Here is a 20,591-nt window from a genome sequence, read left to right as displayed (position 1 = left end):
CAATGTTGTTTACCCCAAAGGTACAAACAATGTAAATGTGCTCTCAGTGTAATACAATGGTCCTGGTGTTGATGTTCCTCGACAAATTGGCTGCTAGGTACAAAACACATGCCCTTGAGCCTAGCACTTCAAACACACAGATCTGTATCTTAACCCTTATATTGTCTTTTCAAAATATAATATGTAAAAAACACTATTTCCTTTTTATTTTATTTTATTGGAACAAGGCTTCATTATATTCTCAACAACAGCTTTTTTAACACAAAAAAAAAGCTCACCATTTTAGTAAATTCTGAAGGTTTAAGGTGCCATTTAAGGTTAAGGGTCAAATTTGACCTGTTAAGAATATTGACTGTTATATGCATCCATGTATTATATAAACGTTTAGGGTTGCTATGTGTATCAAATTTGGCTCAATTACCAATACCATAGACACAGCTTACCCCCCTCCCCCACCCACCATGTCTTCTACAAGGACCCTTAATACCCACAGGAACACAACTTTTCTTGTGGAATATTGAAACTCATAATTTTTAAGGGGTGTGGTGTGAACAATATGCACAGAATTTTCTAAACATTGCTATCTATAAATGAGGCTCATGTGTGTTATCAGTTTCATTCTGAAGCATCATCAGTCTTTTTCAACATGAGCAATAGATTCAGTGTCTTCGTGCTGTCTACTTCATCAGATGTGTCTTCTTGTTCAGGATCATACTCCGCACCATCCTCATCCTCAGATTACTTTAATGATCAAAGATATGGTCAATAACCTCATAGATACCTCATAGATTCAGTGTCAATGAGGTTATTGAACAAATCTTTGGTCATAAAAGTAATATTGAGGACAGAGAGCAAAGTGACAGCGAGGAGGATGTGTCTGAGGATGAGGATGATGTGTGGAGTATGATCTTGAACAAGAAGACACATTTGATGAAGAGGACAGCCAAGATGGCACAGATGCTCAAAGAGAACTCTTCAAATCAATAAAGTGTGACATTTCATGGTCATCAATCCCTCATGACAACCAAGGCAAAGCCATGTCCTTTTGAGCTACCATGTCATTTCAGACCTTTCATGTGTTGTTAAAACCAAAAAACTGTTTTGACAATCGAAAGACAAGAGCTGTTCACTTGTGAATGATAAGTTTGCTTCCATTAGGGGTTAGGGTTGTTGAACACCAAAACATTCACATACACGCCTTGTCAATGTTCAGTATTTAACCCCAAAACATTATTTTTACACACAAATTATGTTGTCATTGTTCAATGTTCAATTTGAAAGAGAGAAAAACATGCTGTTGTTACATGTTCTATTTGAATTTGAATTTGAATTTTGAACAATATTAAGTTTGATTATGTGAAAAATTAAACAAATCTTTCCTAACATAAAGTAATTTTTGAATTTTTGAAAAGCAATATAGGATAATAATCATTGTTCTTTAAACACGATTTAAGTCATGGGTGAAAATTGACCTGCTAACCAAAGTTTCATTCATTCATTCATTCATTCATTCATTCATTCATTCATTCATTCATTCATTCATTCATTATTTTGGTCAACCATCTTTTGGTAATTGTTTTATTTCTGTCCATGTTGGATCTGTGATTAAGATTTACTGGGGACTGGGCCCTATTCAGCTCTTTGGCTAAACATCTTGATTTGATTGTAAGAAAGAGTACAAAACACAATAAGTTGAGTAAAAATGCTGCTGTAATAAAAAAAATTTATAAAAAATGCTGTAGTAATCAACTAAAAGTAAAACTCAGAAAAAAATAAATAAGAGTTCCATGGAAAAACAAGCTGTCAGAAATTAATAGACAAATAGACTATTTTGTAATATTGTGTATGTAGGAAATACTTTTATGAGCGATAATGTTAACCAACCTAGTGAGCTGTCCTGAAGTGATCACCAACTCCGTTATCAACAGTATATAAAGAAAGATCAGATTAGCTATGTTGCCAGATGCTCTTGGGGGTTATGTACTGTAGCTATGCTTTTAGATACCCGGCAAAAATGGTAGATACATGATCCTGAGCATACCCTATTCACTGTAGGGTATATATATATATATATATATATATATATATATATATATATATATATATATATATATATATATATATATATATATATATATATATATCAGATGAGACCATTTTTAAAAAGCATCAAAACATGATCTAGTTTAATAAAGAGCATTTATAATGTAAAACATGAATAAATGTGGCTACATTTACATTCGTGGCATTTGACAGACTTTATTATTCAGAACTCTTTACAAATGTGCATAGAAGTCTCTATTAATAAATACTTACTGGTTCATTAGGACTAAGTCTAAGACTAGCTAATCAGCTTGATTTGGTTTTATTTATCCAATTATTCAAAATAATTTATTTTAATCAGCTTGCAGTTTTCTTTTGGGTCTTAATTAAATATTTGTGGTGTTTTTTAAATTTTTTTTATTTCCACTTGGTTGGAAAAGTTGTCTTAGATCCAATTGCTTTATTTCTTGGACAAATTTACAAGTAAATGCCAGTAAGTGCAAGCAAACCCTATGAGAATTCTGCAGAATATACAATCAAGCCTTACAATATTCCCAGCACACTGATAGTCTAACAGGTGCTTTAATTTTCATAGGAAACCGCTACTTGCAGTGTGCAAGCGTCATATTTGAGCACAATGTTTACTCACATCCTGTGTGTGCTGGAAAGCAATGTCCTGGAACAGTGAGAGCTATTGTGTTCTACACTGACCTGAGCTGGCGCCACTGATTCAGTGAGCTCACCGGGAGGGAGACCACACTCAATACTTGTGAAAGGAAGCAATAACTGTAAATAAGACAGGAAATTAATTTTATGCCCACTTCAGTGTTGCAGTGTAGTGGTAAACATTGTTTTAAACAAAGATTTATGACTTGAAATGGAGTTTGTAATGAAGATTGGAGGCAAATAAGAAACTTTAACGATATTGCACCACTAAACCGAACATAGCAAAGAAATTCATAAATGATACACTATGTGGACAAAAGTATATGGACACCTGACTTTACTAGCCATATGTGGTTCTTTTCCAAACAGGTTCCTAGATCTGTAGATATGGTTGCATTAAGTTTGTCCTTTGACCAAACAGGGTCCAGCATGACAGTGCCCCTGTGCACAAACCAGCTCCATGAAGATATGTTTTACATGGGTTGGATTTGAAGATCTTGCATGACCTTCTATAGAGCTCTGACCTCAGCTCTGATAAACACCTTTGGAATGAATTGGAATGGTGACTGCACCCCAAGCCTCAGCAATACCTTAAATAATGGTGAATAATTAATGCAAACCATGTACTTGAGTTAAAGAAGAGATACAGTAGGTAAAATATTTCTCCAGTTAGAGTAAAAGAATTCCTTCCTAACTTTCGCTTTCACTAAAATGTTTTGACTTTAAATGTACTTAAGTATCCAAAGTACTATGATTTATTTAATTAAGATTTAAGACTTTTGCTTAATCAACTCAGTGTATGTGAAAAGACTAATGATACTCTTAGTGCATCAATCTATTCATAAAATGATATTTTTATGAATGATAAAATATCGTGCAAATGAAGCCCCGTGTGTTGTGTCAAGTTCGAGTAAGGAGTTTCTTCCATCATTTATTATTCTCAAAATGTTGTGCTTGCTGTTGAACTGTGTCACTTAGATACCACCAAGTGACGAATAAAACAAGTTCAAAAAAGAGCACATGCTCTACATTGATTGGTGGATTGCCAGTTAAGTTTTTATCCACTTATAATTAAAAAGAAACAACTGATTTCACAAAATGAATTTGAGTAAAAAGTAAGATATTTGACTTGGAAATTTAGTGAAGTTAAAGTAAAAATCTTCCCAAAAAGAAATACTTTAGTAAAGTACAGATACCCAGAAAAGCTACTTGAGTACCGTAACGCATTACATTTACTTTAATACTGTCCACCAATAGTACCTGTCAGTACTTCTGCTAGTGTTAGTACAGTATGTATTTTAGTATGTATGTGTGGCTGAATAAGCACAAATCTCCACAACCAAACACTGAAACCTAGAATCCAGGAGAGTAGAGGAGATTGTAACAACAAATGGGGACTAAATATGGAATGGGATTTTTTTTTACATATACCATATACCAATCTTATGCTCGGGTCATTTTCCATATAGTGTACAGTATATTGGAAAAATTATAGGGTCAAAGTACAGGTTCAGCAGTTATAATGTAATATTCCTCAGAGTGGTTTTATTGGCTTTGGCCAACGTCCCAAAAGTGGCAGTTGTAGTTTTTGAGCTTACAACATTCCAGTCACTGGTAATAGGAAAAGAAGAACCTTAAAGAAGAAAGTATAAGAAGGTGAGGAGTATACGTTTTGATCATCATTTTGGCCACACACAAAGTATTTAGTTTTTAGCTAATGAGTCAATTACAATTAGTGCAACATATTTTTGTAAATGGATAAGAACTTTTAGCAAAATGACATAAAATATGACAAAAAAAAAATAAATCAAGTATTCTAAATGCACAATTTATTTAGACACAAGTATTCTGAAAAGATTTGCAAATAAATGTTTAAACAAATAAATGTAAAAGTAAGATACTACAATATAAACTAAAATAATACTTTAATATTTGAAACCATATGAACTGTTAATGAGATGAAATGATACTGTTCTTGTGCAGATTGCTTGGAATTACCTTCCCTTTACACCCTTAGGCTCAGATTGTTACTATAGTAACTCTAGCATATTTTGTGACAGCTTCATTGAAAGAAGTGCTTGATCCATGGTTCAAAGACCAGTACACTCTGAGGTTATGAGCAGTTGAACTCCCTGTGGTTGGAACTTTGCCCTTCCTCATTTTAAAAACTTACTTTCTGGTTTCTGTTAAGAAAATTCCAGTTCTAGCAGGATTAGTCTAGTCTTCTGTGCATAGCTGAGACTGAAAAAAAAGGAGATCAGTGGGCAGAAAAGAGGAGGAGGAAAGTCCTTTCTAAGGAGTTGTGTACTATGGCACAGCTATGTGATTTATCTGACAGCTCATTGGCCAGTTCCCAAGCTGTGGGCCAAATAACCTTGACACACAAAAGAGCTTAGCATTTTTTCAAAGGTTTTTCTCCTCCTGGTTCCCGTAATCACACATTTGTCTTGTGCATCACCAGTGCATTATCTACAACAGGGTAACAGAAACTACTAAATTATGGCTCAAGAGCAGGATTTTGCTCTCACTGCTGTAGTCCTGGCTCTGTTTGTTATTTTGTGAGGGGAGCTGATAGTGTAAAAGAAGGATGATTAAATTGCTTTGAGTCGTCTTGGAATGGTGCTGAACCATGTGCACCCAGTATAACATGCGTTCTAGTTCCCTCCTAAAGCCAGCACTTGTAACAATGAAACAGTTTACACTGAGCGCTTGATACGAAAATAATGAATCTACAGAATGCTGTAGTTAAAAAGGCTGCATGTTGTCTTACCTATTTTCTTTTTTTAAGTATATGTAAGACATGATACATATAAATATGTTATGTTTTAAAGACATCATTAGCAAAATCCAGAATATACATAATGAATTATAATATCAAAGACTTTCCAGTGATGCATTCAGGTGTTTATTATTATTATTATTATTATTATTACTATTATTATTATTATTATTATTATTATTATTATTATTATTATTATTATTAAATATATAATAAATATACTGAAAGTGATATACTTGTATAAAGACATTCTCCTAAGTTTAATTACTTAATGAATAAAACGTCCACTTTTCATGTATATATACTGCAGTCTGTAAAAGGCCAAAACATTCCAGATTATAGTTTTGTCTGAGACATAAATAAAGTAAAATTAGAAAAGAGAGAGAGAGAGAGAGAGAGAGAGAGAGAGAGAGAGAGAGAGAGAGAGAGAGAGAGAGAGTGTTCTTTTTTTCTCACATTCTTACAATTATATAATCCAGGTAAAATCATGCAGAGTTCAGGAAATATATCAGAATATGAGTGTGTGGTGTTCAGCATGTGTGTATGGGGGGTTGTTAATTCTCATGGCATGGCTGTTTTCACTTGTACAACTTGTTTAAGCTGATAGGATGGTAGCTCAAATAAGATCTCTTTACAACCACAGTGAGCAGAAAAGTATCTCTGAAATCAGCAGGTGCACTGAAACTGAAGTTCGGTAAAAGGTCAGGTGAAGTCCTTAATCTGCTTCTTCTGGCACCAGTGGATATGCGCTAGTCAAAGTAACTAAGATCACACTTTTATTTTTGATGTTTGATGTATGTAAACTGCATTTACATGATATTTATGCATGGCACTGCTGTCAAATGCTTGGCTGATAGGATCACTGCATGAGGAAATAGATGTACAAGATGCAATAAAAATATTTTTTTACTGCAATACATTATATATTGGAACAGACACTGCATAATGTACAGTACAAAATATTATTTCTCTCTGATTGCATAACGTTGTGAGTGAATGCATTGATCAGATCCATTCATGTAAGATACAGTACCAACAATAGAGCTTACTCTAATTTATAACTTACACTCTGGTGCCCTCTTTTGATCTGGTGTAGGAACTGCAAGCCAAAAAAATTGTTTGGCACAAAACGTTATCTAAGTTTGGAACGTACACGGAGACAAATAGATGCTGTAGGAATATTGCGTGTGTGATTTACTTTGAAAAAGATTATGAATGTGTGTGTGTGTGTGTGTGTGTGTGTGTGTGTGTGTGTGCTTTTAGTCAGGTTGGTCTGATGTGTGTCATGGGAAATCACGGGAAAGGGTTCTCAGGTGTGTGATTAAAACTGGCATCCAGAAACATGGCGAGGGTGCCCAGGGTGGTGATGATGATAAAAAGCCACAGGAAGAGACGGTCCACAACCATGGCAATGTACTGCCAGTCATCAGTCATCTGCCAGCACGAAGAAGCAGAAAATTAAATATTGAGCGAAATAACAAGATAGGGTTGCTACATAAAAGAAGAAAAAACTTCAATAAATGTATATGTGTTTGTGTGTGTGTGTGTGTGTGTGTGTGTGTGTGTGTGTGTGTGTGTGTGTGTGTGTGTGTGTACTCACAGTGTCATCTATGTCTTGTTTTTTCAGTTGCTCAGCCATGTATGTTACCGCAGCAATGGCAGATTTCAGATCAGGAGGCAGGATCAGACAATAGCTGTCACTGTCAAAAAACCTCTGCAACTGCACCTTGTTTTCAGGGTGGCTGTAACGCACATACACACATTCGAATAGAAATATCAGCGTAATGTAGTCTTAAAGATTTTAATGTAGACTCTTGAATCTCAAATCCAGAAAGTGACTGACTTGTTATCAGTTGTCTTTCCTAATGGAAGAGTTGACATTGATGATCATTAATGCTTTTTGTTAGCATTATTTTGTGTATGTGTGTTCTGGACACAGGATGCAGTGCACAATTGTTACACAAATAATAAAATATCACAATAATCATTAAACTATAGTTTGACTATCTGTATATAGTATTCATTACCACCAACGTCACCCTCAGAAAACACTAGGCTCTCCTGTAACTTTAATAACCTTTCAAAAACAACACATGCATGAAGAACCAGTACCTGATCCATTACCACGTTTTATTTTATATTGTCAATTGATATTATTATTATATTATTGATATCATCTTACTTTACAATGATATCTAAATACAGCAAACAAAAACAAAATTACTTATAAATATTACTTACAAATAATTATCAGAATGATTATATATATATGATTATATATCATTCTGATAATAATCAGAATGCTCAAGAAAGTGAAGGTGTTTCTAGGGTTAGGGTTAGGGTTAGGGTTAGGGTTATAAATGTGTATAAATATGCTTCATGTTAATTAGAAAGTACTGACTGCTCACATATACATATACTTTCTTTGAGCTTCTCCCGTTAGGGGTCGCCACAGCAGATCCTCCGCATGTTTGATTTGGCACATGTTTTTAAGCTGAATGCCCTTCCTAACGCAACCCTCCCCAATTTATCCGGGCTTGGGACTGGCACTGAAAGTGGCTGGGGTTGGTTCCCTGACCGGGGATCGAACCCGGGCCGCAGCGGTGAGAGCGCCGCATCCTATACTGACTGCTCACATAACGTAGACAAAAACACAAGCATCCACTTTTGCTACTTATGGTAGTTCATTTGTTCATTTATCATCAGGAATCAATTTATCACCATGCATGAGAGGAAAATTAACCTTAAATAAAAGGCTACTTGTTCACAGGGCATCATGTGTCCTACATTCCTACATTTTCTAAAAATTTTATGTAAAAAATAAATTTGTTTCAACCTAAACACGATTAATGAGAAATATTTGCACTATACATTATTAAAGGACACTATAAATAAGCCTACAGTGGTATGTCTGCTTGCGACCTTTCTTTCCAATGACATATGGCATGATATGTACACAAACACACATACATGTACTGAATAATGACAGTAGATACTGTAAATATGAATGCAATAGTATTGAGTGGTTTAAACACATACACACAGACACACACACACACACACACACACACACACACACACACACACACACACACACACACACACACACACACCACATTCAGTGATTTTTTACAGAGAAATTGCACTATACACCACGTCCGCCCACAAGTATAAATCTCATGCACATACTCTAAAGTGGAGGCAGTGATGACACAAGAGCTACTATGTCTACATAATCTACGACACACTGTGTCTATGAAGAGACAGACAGACACACATGCACAAACACACACCCACACACACACGCACGCACGCACGCACGCACGCACACACACACACACACACACACACACACACACACAGGTGCGTTTGTCTTAGTATACTTCCATTGACAGTTATTATTGTTTATTATAATTATTAAAACATCTATTGTTATGCTGACTTTAACCTCAGTATCTAAAAGAAAGAAAGCAAAAAAATATATAAAAAAAAAGTTTTTCTTGTGGCGATCAGCCAAATTTCCCCATATGGGTCAAGATTCTGCCCTTTCTTTTCACGTTTCTGTTTTCTGTTTCCTCAGTTTTCTCCATCAGATGTCTCCAGTGTGTTCCTTTGCTTTTCCAGTTTCCACCTGTATTCTATCACCTCCAGTGTATTTAAATTCTCATTCTGCCCTACGTTGTTGCTTGGTCTTGTTGCTTTGCCAGTCCTTCGTGGTTGTTCTTCAGTCTCTTGGCTTTCTCCTGTTACCCCTTTTGAACGCATGTGTTTACTTTACACTTTAAGCATTTTTTATGAGATTTTTCTTTGCATTTTTGGAATCTAATAAATAAATCCAAACTACATCTTAAGCCCATCTCTGCACTGGGGTCCACAAACTCTCCTGTGACATACTGCTAGATATCATTCAGTGGCAGAAGTATAGACTCCACTTCTAAGAATACATAACACTTGTGCATTTTAAAGCCACCTGTTATGAAAGCTGGAGGACACAACAAGCCAAACTAAGGGGAAGAGAGCATCAGAAAAGAGCTCATAAATTATTTTCTGACACCATCCATCCATGGCCATGGAAACAGTTGGAAAGAGAGGAAAAAAAAGGTGTAAGGTGAGAGGGAAAAAAAAATGATTGAGAGATATAATGCTTTGCATGCCTGTGAAGAGTCCACTACTTCACTTCAGTACCACAGACAGATGGGAACTCCCATTCAGTCATTTCCTAAATACACACAGGGGATTTCCGCAAACGTTGTACTGTCATCTCATTTAACATTTAGAACTACATGCACACAGCCCTGAAAAATGGCCTGTATAGCTTGACATGTCACTACTTCAATATTTCAGCTATCTCTCTACATTTCTCAGCAGCACTCATTCTACATGCATTTATCCTCTCCTCCTCGCTTCACCCCCCCTTTGTGTCCTGGGCAGGATTAGCCCTAATGCCCAAACTAAACAAGGGCTTAGAAGCTGGCGACAGTGGCGGGCGACTGTCTTAGCTGGGCTGAAATAAAATGCCTTTGTAAGGAGAAGAGAAATGACTACCACCATATGGCTGAAAGAGCCATGTTTACATGCTTAAATTACAATGAAGCAGGACAGACTTTTTGTATGCTACTGATTTACCTGTAACTGCCAGACAATCCCTTTAGGGGAAAAGATGAAGAACCAACGTGTATAGGAGAGGTTTAGCTTTATTTTTTGAATGATTCTCTATTGGGATTTTAGAAAGAGTGCCAAATCTTCTGCATCATCCTTTAACAGCTGAACGCCTTTTACAGCGATATTTGTTAATAACTACAGTGCTGCCAATTCTATTACATGTAGTCCACTGTGACAGGAAAGGAAATGAGATGACACACAGTGAAAATGAGACCAGCTGGGAATTTTTTTGAGGTGTTCATTTAGCGCCAACATGTCAAAGTTCTACTGCATTAATCTGTGCTGTGGTTATTGTGTGCACAACCAAGACGCATTGTTAATATTCATAATAAAACTTACTTTTACTTCAAAAACATTGTCATCACCTCATTTCGGTAACCTTTAAAGGGTCATTGTTCACATTTTTTTTTGTCTTGTTGAAAAGAAAGTAGAGGATACAAAGGTGCTTGATGTAGACTGGTTTTTGCCTCTGCTAAAAATAATCTTGGCATTATTAATTTAGATAGCATCATCAGATACGTTCACACTTTCTGTGACTGATTCTAATATCCATGTGCCCTGTGATTGCTCTAAAACTTTATATGGAAGTGTCTGCCAGCTGGTGGGACACTGACCAGATGTTTGTGCTTAAAGATATTCCACTCTCTAACGACTGGATAAACGATTGGCTAACATAAGTGGTGGTATAAACACACTTAAATGGAGGTCAGTGCCTGGTTTCTTTCTTTATATGTAATACAGTAATCTTGTTTTTACATAAGTTTGAGCATCACTTGCTGACATTTTGCAGTGGAGCTCATCAAACTTAATCAGATTTTTAATGGTGCTTTATCACAGCCTATGTGCTTTGTGTCAATGGAAAACAATATTAAGTTTTTGAGCAATTTTGGTTCTCAATTCAGAATAGTGTCAGAACACATCCTCAATAAAGAACCGTATCATCACTTGAGTGATGCTCATCCTCAACAGGGAGTAGTATCACCACCACACCAAGTGACTCATATTGTCAACAAAGTACAGCATCAGCACTATTTATGAGTGCTGTCTTTTATTGTGTGGCAACATGCACTCATCAGGAGGTGTTATGAACCCTAATGACCACTTTGAAATATGGTCTCCACAATTCCAAAAGCTCTAGCAATAAAAAAATCAGGTTGCATACTGTGTTTCTGTGGAGGCCCACCTGGGTCACTTGTGTTGATTCATAATGGCCAGAAGACAAGCATAGTTTAAGGTCATGGTCATAAGTTAAGAAAACAAAGATATAGAAACGTCTCATCAATCATTGCAGAACTACAGTTAGTTTTATGTAACTTGTTTTTCTGAATTTTAGTTCCACAACGTTGTTTCAACACAGGATGCCTGTCAACCACTGATGTTAAAAAGTAGCCAGTGTGAGTCATTAAATAATGTTAACTGACAACAGAGGACATTATATATTCTTTTTGCTCATTACCTTCCTCTCCATGGTGAAATCAGTTCAGGATTAATCTTTCGGATGAAATATTCTCCGCCCGGCCTAAGGTTGTGATCAAGACGAGCAGGGGGAGGGTCCTTTTTAGGTTCCTCCTTCTCTATAGGTTCCTCTGGGTGGGGTCTGAGCATTCCCAGGTATGGAGGCAGGAAATTGATAAACACCTGTGATAATCAATAATTCAGTGATTGCTAAAATGATTGATGATGTCATTATATATTATAGTTTAAAGTAAAAGACTTATTAAGTAATGTCTTTTATACATTTATTTTTAAATACTTTAAATCTATTTACAAAATACATCTGAAAATTTTTTTTATTCTTCTTTCATCTTCAATTAAATCCCTATTTTACACGTTGACATTTTTACAGGTAGAGGAATTTCAGTATCAGAGTTTCAAATTACATAGTCACTGAGCTCATGCCTAAAATTCCACAAATATTGTAACAGGAGTACAAAGAAATGTTATAAGTTTAGAAAAAGAAATATGTATCATTGTCTTAAGAAAATCTAATCCAAACAAAAGTCTAGGTAAATGGAGTTTGTTTTTTTGTGCTTACAATTTTTTTTATTCTTTAAAGGTTCTATATATAGTAAAGGCTACTGAAACAGGTTTTCAGGAACTACAATACAGTTTAGCTTTATACTCTACATTCCATACAACAGTAACAAAAGAGACTTGGGACAATAATTAGGAACTGTCTAACATCTAATTGCAATAATGGTTAATAGCAACGCCATGCTGGCTGACCTTGCGCACCCAGATGGGCATATAATGTGTGCTGGGGGTCCTGTGATGCAGGTTTAACACTACAACACTGAGGATGACTGAGAAGGTCACGAGGATCATTGTAAACATCACATAATTTACAATGATTGGGATTCCCAGAGATGTCTCAGGGACTTTATCCGCCAACAGGAGCATGAAGACAGTAAGGGCAATAAGGACGGAGATAGACAGAGTCATTTTCTCTCCTGTGGGGAACACCAAAGAAGATGTACCTGAGAAATTATTAAATCATACAATCTTATAGAACAGAAACATTATTTACTCCAATTTTTATTCTACTGTTATACTGTATTTATATACTGTATATTTTTAGGCTTTTCCAAGTGAATGCTAAAAAATGAATGACCTTCACTGGCCAATGATTTAAGCATTAATAAAAAGCAAAGGACACAGAGCATAGGAGAGTATTCTTAACTATGCTATGCAAACCCACCTGCCCCTGGTGGCAGATAGAACACAAATATAGCCAACACACTAGTGAGGATGCAGGGCACGATGATGTTGATGATGTAGAAAAGTGGCTTCCTCTCAATGATCAGGTAGAAAGTAATGTCCTCATAAAAGTCTTCCTGGATGTTCTTTCTGCTGGGTTTGTGGCAGATCTGCCACTCTCCATTCTCTGAGCAAAGATGACACTAAATTAACATAAAAATCCCTCCATCTATACAACCATTAATCTAATAATTGATCTATTTGTCCATTCAATCATCTATCCATCTATCCATCCATTCATCTATCCATCCACAGATACTGTGCATCTACATACTATTTAAACATCATAAAGTGATGCAAGTAGAATCTTTGAGCTACTATCCAAAGACCTTTTGAGGTTCAAGATAAGAGAGATGTTTATGAACTCCAGTTTAGCTTAGTTTATGGAACGGACAGCATTCAGAATGCTATACACTTTGTAGAGTGCATTTCTTTTTTTTTTACACAGGGCAAATGGAAACCCATCATAAAGAGGACTGTATGTAATGTTTCCAGACACAGGAAGTGGGCTAACCAGTAAAAGCATTTTCATCTATGACTATCTCATGAATCTCTTTTCCATTCTCATCCAGGCCATACTGTAGATCCACCTCTGAGGCATCATACGTATATGAGCGAAACACCATTGTGCAATTCTGCCAGTCGAATGGGAAATAGGCCACCTGAAGAAATTGAGCAGTATATTAGTGTTAACTATTTAAAATTGAGTGCTTGTGTATTAACGTTAAGCTGATGAATAATTGCTGTTTGTAAGCTGCTGTTTGTGCTGCAGATTTGGCTGTACCTCGATGGAGCAGGAGCTGCGGTATATAGCTGGAGGCAACCAGGAAACTGTGCCATCACTATAAACCAGCACGTTCACATAAAGAGCAACGTCAAACTGCCCATCGTTACTGCAAAATAGACAGAACCACTCTCGCTTAGTGCTTTTTAACAGCATATAATATACAACACTTACAGCCTCTGACGTGCTTTCAGTCGTAAGTGTGTAGTGCTGCTTTTGACTCTGTTATTTTCCCTGCATAGCCTTGGCTGCAGAGGTCACATATATTCTGAGCTTAAATAAGAAGCCATGACAGGCGGTATGTCATATTACTTTTAAACCACAGGTTGGCTGTTATATTTAAATATGTAGATGGTTATGGACAACGAGCACGTACTTGTTGATTAGGTAAATGTCTGGACGCCATACTTTGGTAGGGGGAATTCGAATAACATCAATATTGTCGTAGTCCTTCGGATTCCAGGACAACCTGTAGTCAGACCACGCCTGAAGACAAAAGATAGGGGGAAATAAAAGGCAGGGACAGACAGACAGACAGACCGACAGACAGACCGACCGACAGACAGACAGACAGACAGACAGACAGACAGACAGACAGACAGACAGACAGACAGACAGACAGACAAAGAGTTGGGTAATAAATAACATTACAGGCTTTCAACCTTCCTCTAAAATTCTCTTCCAATCTTTGTTGTTTAGTAATAAAGTATTTAGTGGATTAGTGAATTATATAGGAATGTTTATTATCTGGCAAATAAGAAATTTTTTTGAGTTATATTATTATTGAAACTACACTTTAATTAGTCGCTATTTGGATGCACACACACACACACACACACACACACACACACACACACACACACACACACACACACACACACACACACACACACACACACACACACACACAAATAATGACAATTTGATATAGAAATGACAACACACTTATTAGCTTTACAACAACAGAAATGTAACATTATATTTGAGAGCAAAGGGCTCCAGGAAAACCAGAGACATAATACATTTCAATTACACAAAGTGACAAGACAGAACAGGAACAGGGCAAATTGGTGAAGGAAAACAAATAGAGTGTGTCTCTCACCATGTTCATGAAAACATTGGTAGTCATTTCCCCATTCTTCTCATCCTGCAGGAGAGGAGACACACTGACAATATTATGCGGTGGCTAAATCCTGCAGCAGTGGAACACTCAATCCTTTTAGATGAAATCTAATGGCCCACACATGACATGGCACTTTATTAAAGCTTTTGTTGCTCCAACAGCCAGTAATTAGAACATTTTTGGATAAATAGATGTATTGCTTTAGATATATTGCTTTGCTATATATATATATATATATATATATATATATATATATATATATATATATATATATATATATATATATATATATATATATATATATATATATATATATATACACAATTCTGATTTTCCAATTCTGATATATATATAACTACTTTACAAAAGAGAATTTACCCCACTTACATTTCAGCAACTATTTTAGTATATCTTCTCAAGAGACAATACTATAGAAATTAAACTTTAATATATACGTATTTTAGAGTAGTAAATGTGCAGCTTGTATAGCAGTACAGATCTACTGTCCTCTGAAAATAACTCAAAATACAGCCGTTATTGTCAAAATAACTGTCAACAAAAGTGATAAGCAGCATTTAACCATGCGAAGCAACATGTTCTATTCATCATGTTCATGTTTTTACCTGCTTGACAGCACCATAAAAATGTGTGTATCTTGTATTAGAGTTTAAATTTGGTGCTTTGTCTACAATTCTCTCATAATGACCACTGGATATTCAACATGTCACCTCATGGCAAAGAACTCTCTGAGGATTTAAGAATTAAAATTGTTGCTCTCCACAAAGATAGCCGAGGCTTTAAGAAAATCAGTAACACCCTAAACTTAGTTACAGTACAGTGGCCAGAGTCATACAGAGATTTTCCAAGATGGGTTCCACTCGGAACAGTCCTCGCAAGGCTCAAACAAAGAAGTTGAGTCCTCATGCTGTGTGTCAGGTGCAGAAGCTGGCTTAAAAAACAGTAGCACGAGTGCTGCCAGCATTGCTTTAGAGGTTGCAAAAGCAGGAGATCCACGTGTCAGTGCTCAGACTATACGCCGCACACTGCAACAAGTCGGTTTGCATGGCCTTCATCCCAGAAGGAAGCCTCTTCTAAAGCTGGCTCACAAGAAAGCCTGCAAACAGATTGCTGAAGACAACCTGTCCAAGAGCATAAACTCTTGGAACCATGTCCTGTGGTCTGATTAGACTAAGATCAACTTTTTTAAATCAGATGGTGTCCAGCATGTGTTGCTTGGTGAGAAGTATCAAGAAAATTGTGTCTCGCCTGCAGTCCTGGGGCTGCATGAGTGCTAGTGGTGCTGGGAAGCTGTGGTTCATTGAGAGAAACATGAATTCCAACATGTACTGTGACATTCTGAAGCAGAACATGATGCCCTCCCTTCAGAAACTGGGCCAAACGGCAATTTTGCAACATGAAAATGACCCCAAACACACCGCCAAGATGACAATTGCATTGCTAAAGGTGAAGGTGATGGAGTGGCCAAGTATGTCTCCAGACCTGAACCCTATTGAGCACCTGTGGGGCATCCTCAAGTGAAAGGGGGAGAGCACCTTGTGTCTAACATCCAACAGCTCTGTGATGTCATTATGGAGGAGTGGAAGAGGAGTTCAGCAACAACCTGTGCAGCTCTGTGCAATTCCATGTCCAGGAGGATTAAGGCAGTGCTAGAAAATAATGGTGCTTAAAGAAATATCGACACTTTAACCTAGGTTATTACCTAGTTATTTTTAGACAGTAAATTTATACTGCTTTACAAGCTGCACATTTACGTCTCTAAGATATGTCCAAGTTTTATTTCAATAATATTGTCCCTTGAGAAGATCTACTAAAATGGTTGCTGAAATGTGAGTGGTGTACTTACTCACAGTATATATACTGTATATATATGTTTGTGTGTGTGTGTGTGTGTGTGTGTGTGTGTGTGTGTGTGTGTGTGTGTGTGTGTGTGTGTGTGTGTGTGTGTGTGTGTGTGTGAGTGTGTGCATGTGTGCGCGTGTGCGTGTGTTTTTGTGTATGTATGTATGTATGTATGTATGTATGTATGTATGTATGTATGTATGTATGTATGTATGTAATTTTTCTTTCTTTCTTTCTTTCTTTCTTTCTTTCTTTCTTTCTTTCTTTCTTTCTTTCTTTCTTTCTTTCTTTCTTTCTTTCTAAAACTTTTATAAAAAAGATAAATCAGTTGTCATTAACTTTGTGTTACAATGTACCAGAATTACGTTTACAGTAAATAAGTATACAGTCTTATATTCCCAAACAACATTACAATGCATTTCAATTGATTCATGCTAATCATGTTCTTTACCATATAAAATAAATTATAATTCATATTTATAACCATGTTGCTCTTAATAAATCTTACAATTCAAACAGAGAAGAAAGCCTATCACATTTTCCTATCTCATAATGTTGATTTAGGATCATTATGTTCATGTTCAACATAGCCTGCTGTGTAAAACAGCACTATGCAATATTGATTACAGTGATATTGCACAGTTAATAAATGCTCTATATTGACATGGAATCTAGAGATGGGAAAATAATACTTATTGTTTGATTTTGCTGAATGTTTTAACCAGGGAGCTGGCTACCCCCTGCCTTTCTTCTTGAACTAAACCCTCAAAATATAAAATAAATATGAGTGTAAGAGTGTGTATAAAAATCCTACCAGACTAATAAGCTGCACTAGCGTCATCCCGACTCGGACCATCACTGTCTCGTTCCAGGCCCGAGCAGGACGCACTTTCAGGTTATAATCCTCAAATAGATCATGCAACAGCCTTCGCTCCGCTTCAGATCCTCCTAAACACACATACGCACAACATTTGTGTGTATTTAGTGGTACCAGACAGCAGTGAGGACAAATGTAACTTTGGTTACATGCTTTGATTATATAGACAGCGTATATGGTGTAACGATATACAAAATTCACGGTTCAGTTTGTACCTCAGTTTTAATGTCACGGTTCGGTTTAATTTCGGTATGGTTAGGGGGAAGAAATGCAAAACATAAACTTGCTTGTCGTTTTTAATAAACACAGTTTATTTTTTATCAACCTTTGTAATCATCAACATTTTGAAAAGCTTACATTTCAAAACAATTTTAAATTTAATGCCTGCTTAAATAATATATAAAATAATATTTTATACAAATAAAATAGAAAAAATCAATTATCAAATTTTAATTATATTTATTAAATTGAGTAAACAATTAAATTGGAACAAAATTAAATTTAATAATGTGTGTGTAGTATTTAATTTTTTAAAGATATCTATTTAACTGTTCTATTTATTTTAGCATACTTTACAAATTTCTTCATTCCTTTCATCGTTCATTTATTCACTTCGTCGATATATATGGATTTGTCAGGATTGTTCTTTTTAGATAAATGTTTGAAGCAGGACATAAAATGCTAAAGAATCCGTAGCGGTATCGTTAGCCACTAGCCACTAGCCACTTCCTGGTTAGCACTATTGATTCTTTACCGTTTTAATGCATATGCAAAACAAATCTTATTTCTGGTATGGAGTGAGTAGTCACAGTGACACTGTGCTAACTCTAGTTTCTTTTTTTTATACCGCTGGCATTGTTGTGCATGTTTTTAAGTTTAATAATGAAAAATAAATAAATAAATAAATAAATAAATAAATAAATAAATAAATAAATAAATAAATGCATTATATATATACCGTAAGACTTGACTCAATTCGAGCACTGCACATATGCTTATATATAAATATATATAAATATATATATATATATATATATATATATATATATATATATATATATATATATATATATATATATATATATATATATATATATATGTATGTATGCATATGCAGTGCTCGAATTGAGTCAAGTCTTATGGTGGGTCCCCAGTTGTTGTGTAATTTATGTATTTTTTTACTAAACTAATCTTGGGGACCCCCTAAGTCTATTTTTTAACTTGTCATGGGGGGTCCCTAATGCCTTATGGGGGTCCCAGCCCCTCCCCTTTAATTAGAGCACTGCATATATGTTGGATGGCTTGGTCAACCGCTACAACATTGTATTGATGCCCTGAATATGTATAGTACAAATAAATAATGGTTTGAACATCTAAATGAAAATAAAAGTCAAGGCCTAATTTATTTGTGTCCCAAATTGACCAACATGACATTAAAATCATTTTTAGTCAGTTTTGACCAAAGAGTAAGCCATTCGTCTGTATAGTATGATAAAACCTTATAAATATAATAAATGTATGGCGATTTTGTTAATAGAAAGAGAGCATAGTAAAGAGGATATTTCAAAACTCAGTCTATCTGCCTTATGTATGTGTATGCATGCAACTCTGCATTATGAAATTATGAAAAACAATTATATTTGGTCAATTTCCTTTTGTTTTTATCTCACTCTTTCTTTTATGCACAACTGCCATTCACTGTTATGATCATAAAGCAAGTCATGTGGCACTCAGCATTAGTGTTCGAGCCAGACTACACCTGTGCTCTGTATGTTCACTGTACATTACAAGGTCAAATAAGATTGTAGCATTGCATTTTGGTACTTGGGGTTAAATCCTTTCCTGTTTTAGAAATCTGTTTAAAACTGACTTCCAGAGAACTTCCTGATAACACACTCACAACTGAGTATTTAACTCTATAAAAAAAATACATCATGTTCAAACAAGCAAAAGACATTTGATTACAGTGCACAATATGTGTATCCACAGTGCCATTTGTCTTACCTGTAAGAGCAAACAAGCTACTGGACCAAAGAACCCAAAACAGTACTCTCATTCCTCGCTCCATTTTGCCTGTTTGACTCACGTCACACATTGGCACCTTTACCCGATAATGATGGCCAGCACGTCACACACGCTTTCACTCCCGGATACACACCAGATCTGTGTCTTTGATCTTCTGATCAGACAATCTTTTAGAAAACAGTTGTGTTAGTGGTGTGATCACAGCTCCTGTAACTCCTGAATGTAGCGTTTCTCTGAATGGCATGATCACACCATCCTTTCTTTCCTCTCTGGGTTTTGGTGCACTGTAGGTCTGTGGGATGATTGACAGGACAGGGTATTATGGGATGTAGGGAATGGTTACATACTATGAAGCACCAGTGTCAGGCACCTGTTGATAGGTTTGTGTGTGTGTGTGTGTGTGTGTGTGTGTGTGTGTGTGTGTGTGTGTGTGTGTGTGTTTTTGTGTGTTTGCAGTAATTGAACAAGAGAGGGAATCTATTACAATAGTATACTTATAGATACTTTGGCAGTGAGAACAAAGTAAGGCAGACAGCAAGCAGGAGCTTTTCTCCCCCAGGGTCTAGAGAGGACACACACACACACACACACACACACACACACACACACACACACACACACACACACACACACACACACACAGGAAGTAGGCATCGAGCACGTCTCTCCGGCACCTTTCAACATGCCATGCTTTCATGTTATCATTCTCTTTCTTTTATTCCTTCTCCCTCACCGTCTGTCTCTCACTCGCTCGGCTCCTGGCTTTATCTGCTGTGGTCAGTTTGCTCTTTGTGTCTCTCAAAGGTATGGCATGCATTTGTCGGGGCTGCCCAGTGTTACCAGTACAAAGCATTGGACACTCAAGCATGCACGCACACACATATGCACAAACGTGCATAGATACTTGCATTGTTCGTCGGTAGTTATTGTCATGTGAAATTAAAAAGTAAGAAAATATAATAATAATAATAATAATAATAATAATAATAATAATAATAATAATAATAATAACAAT

General features: G+C 36.0%; 1 protein-coding gene across 1 annotated transcript; it reads right to left on the bottom strand.

The window, feature by feature from the left end:
* Window positions 1–6,403: 6,403 nt before the first annotated feature.
* On the bottom strand, window positions 6,404–19,814 carry chrnb1l (cholinergic receptor, nicotinic, beta 1 (muscle) like). Its single transcript, XM_083543053.1, has 11 exons — window positions 19,556–19,814; window positions 17,489–17,622; window positions 14,794–14,838; window positions 14,068–14,177; window positions 13,692–13,800; window positions 13,422–13,569; window positions 12,849–13,034; window positions 12,377–12,600; window positions 11,607–11,788; window positions 7,089–7,230; window positions 6,404–6,922 (listed from the first exon to the last, which is right to left on the bottom strand). The coding sequence occupies exons 1-11, from the start codon at window positions 19,644–19,646 to the stop codon at window positions 6,782–6,784; spliced, it is 1,512 nt and encodes a 503-aa protein (XP_083399179.1). The 5' UTR covers window positions 19,647–19,814; the 3' UTR covers window positions 6,404–6,781.
* Between the last annotated feature and the right edge of the window lie 777 nt (window positions 19,815–20,591).

The sequence above is a fragment of the Silurus aristotelis genome (genome assembly GCF_946808225.1).
Source record: "Silurus aristotelis genome assembly, chromosome: 5".
Classification (NCBI taxonomy): domain Eukaryota; kingdom Metazoa; phylum Chordata; class Actinopteri; order Siluriformes; family Siluridae; genus Silurus; species Silurus aristotelis.
This window is presented reverse-complemented; position numbering and strand designations above follow the sequence as displayed.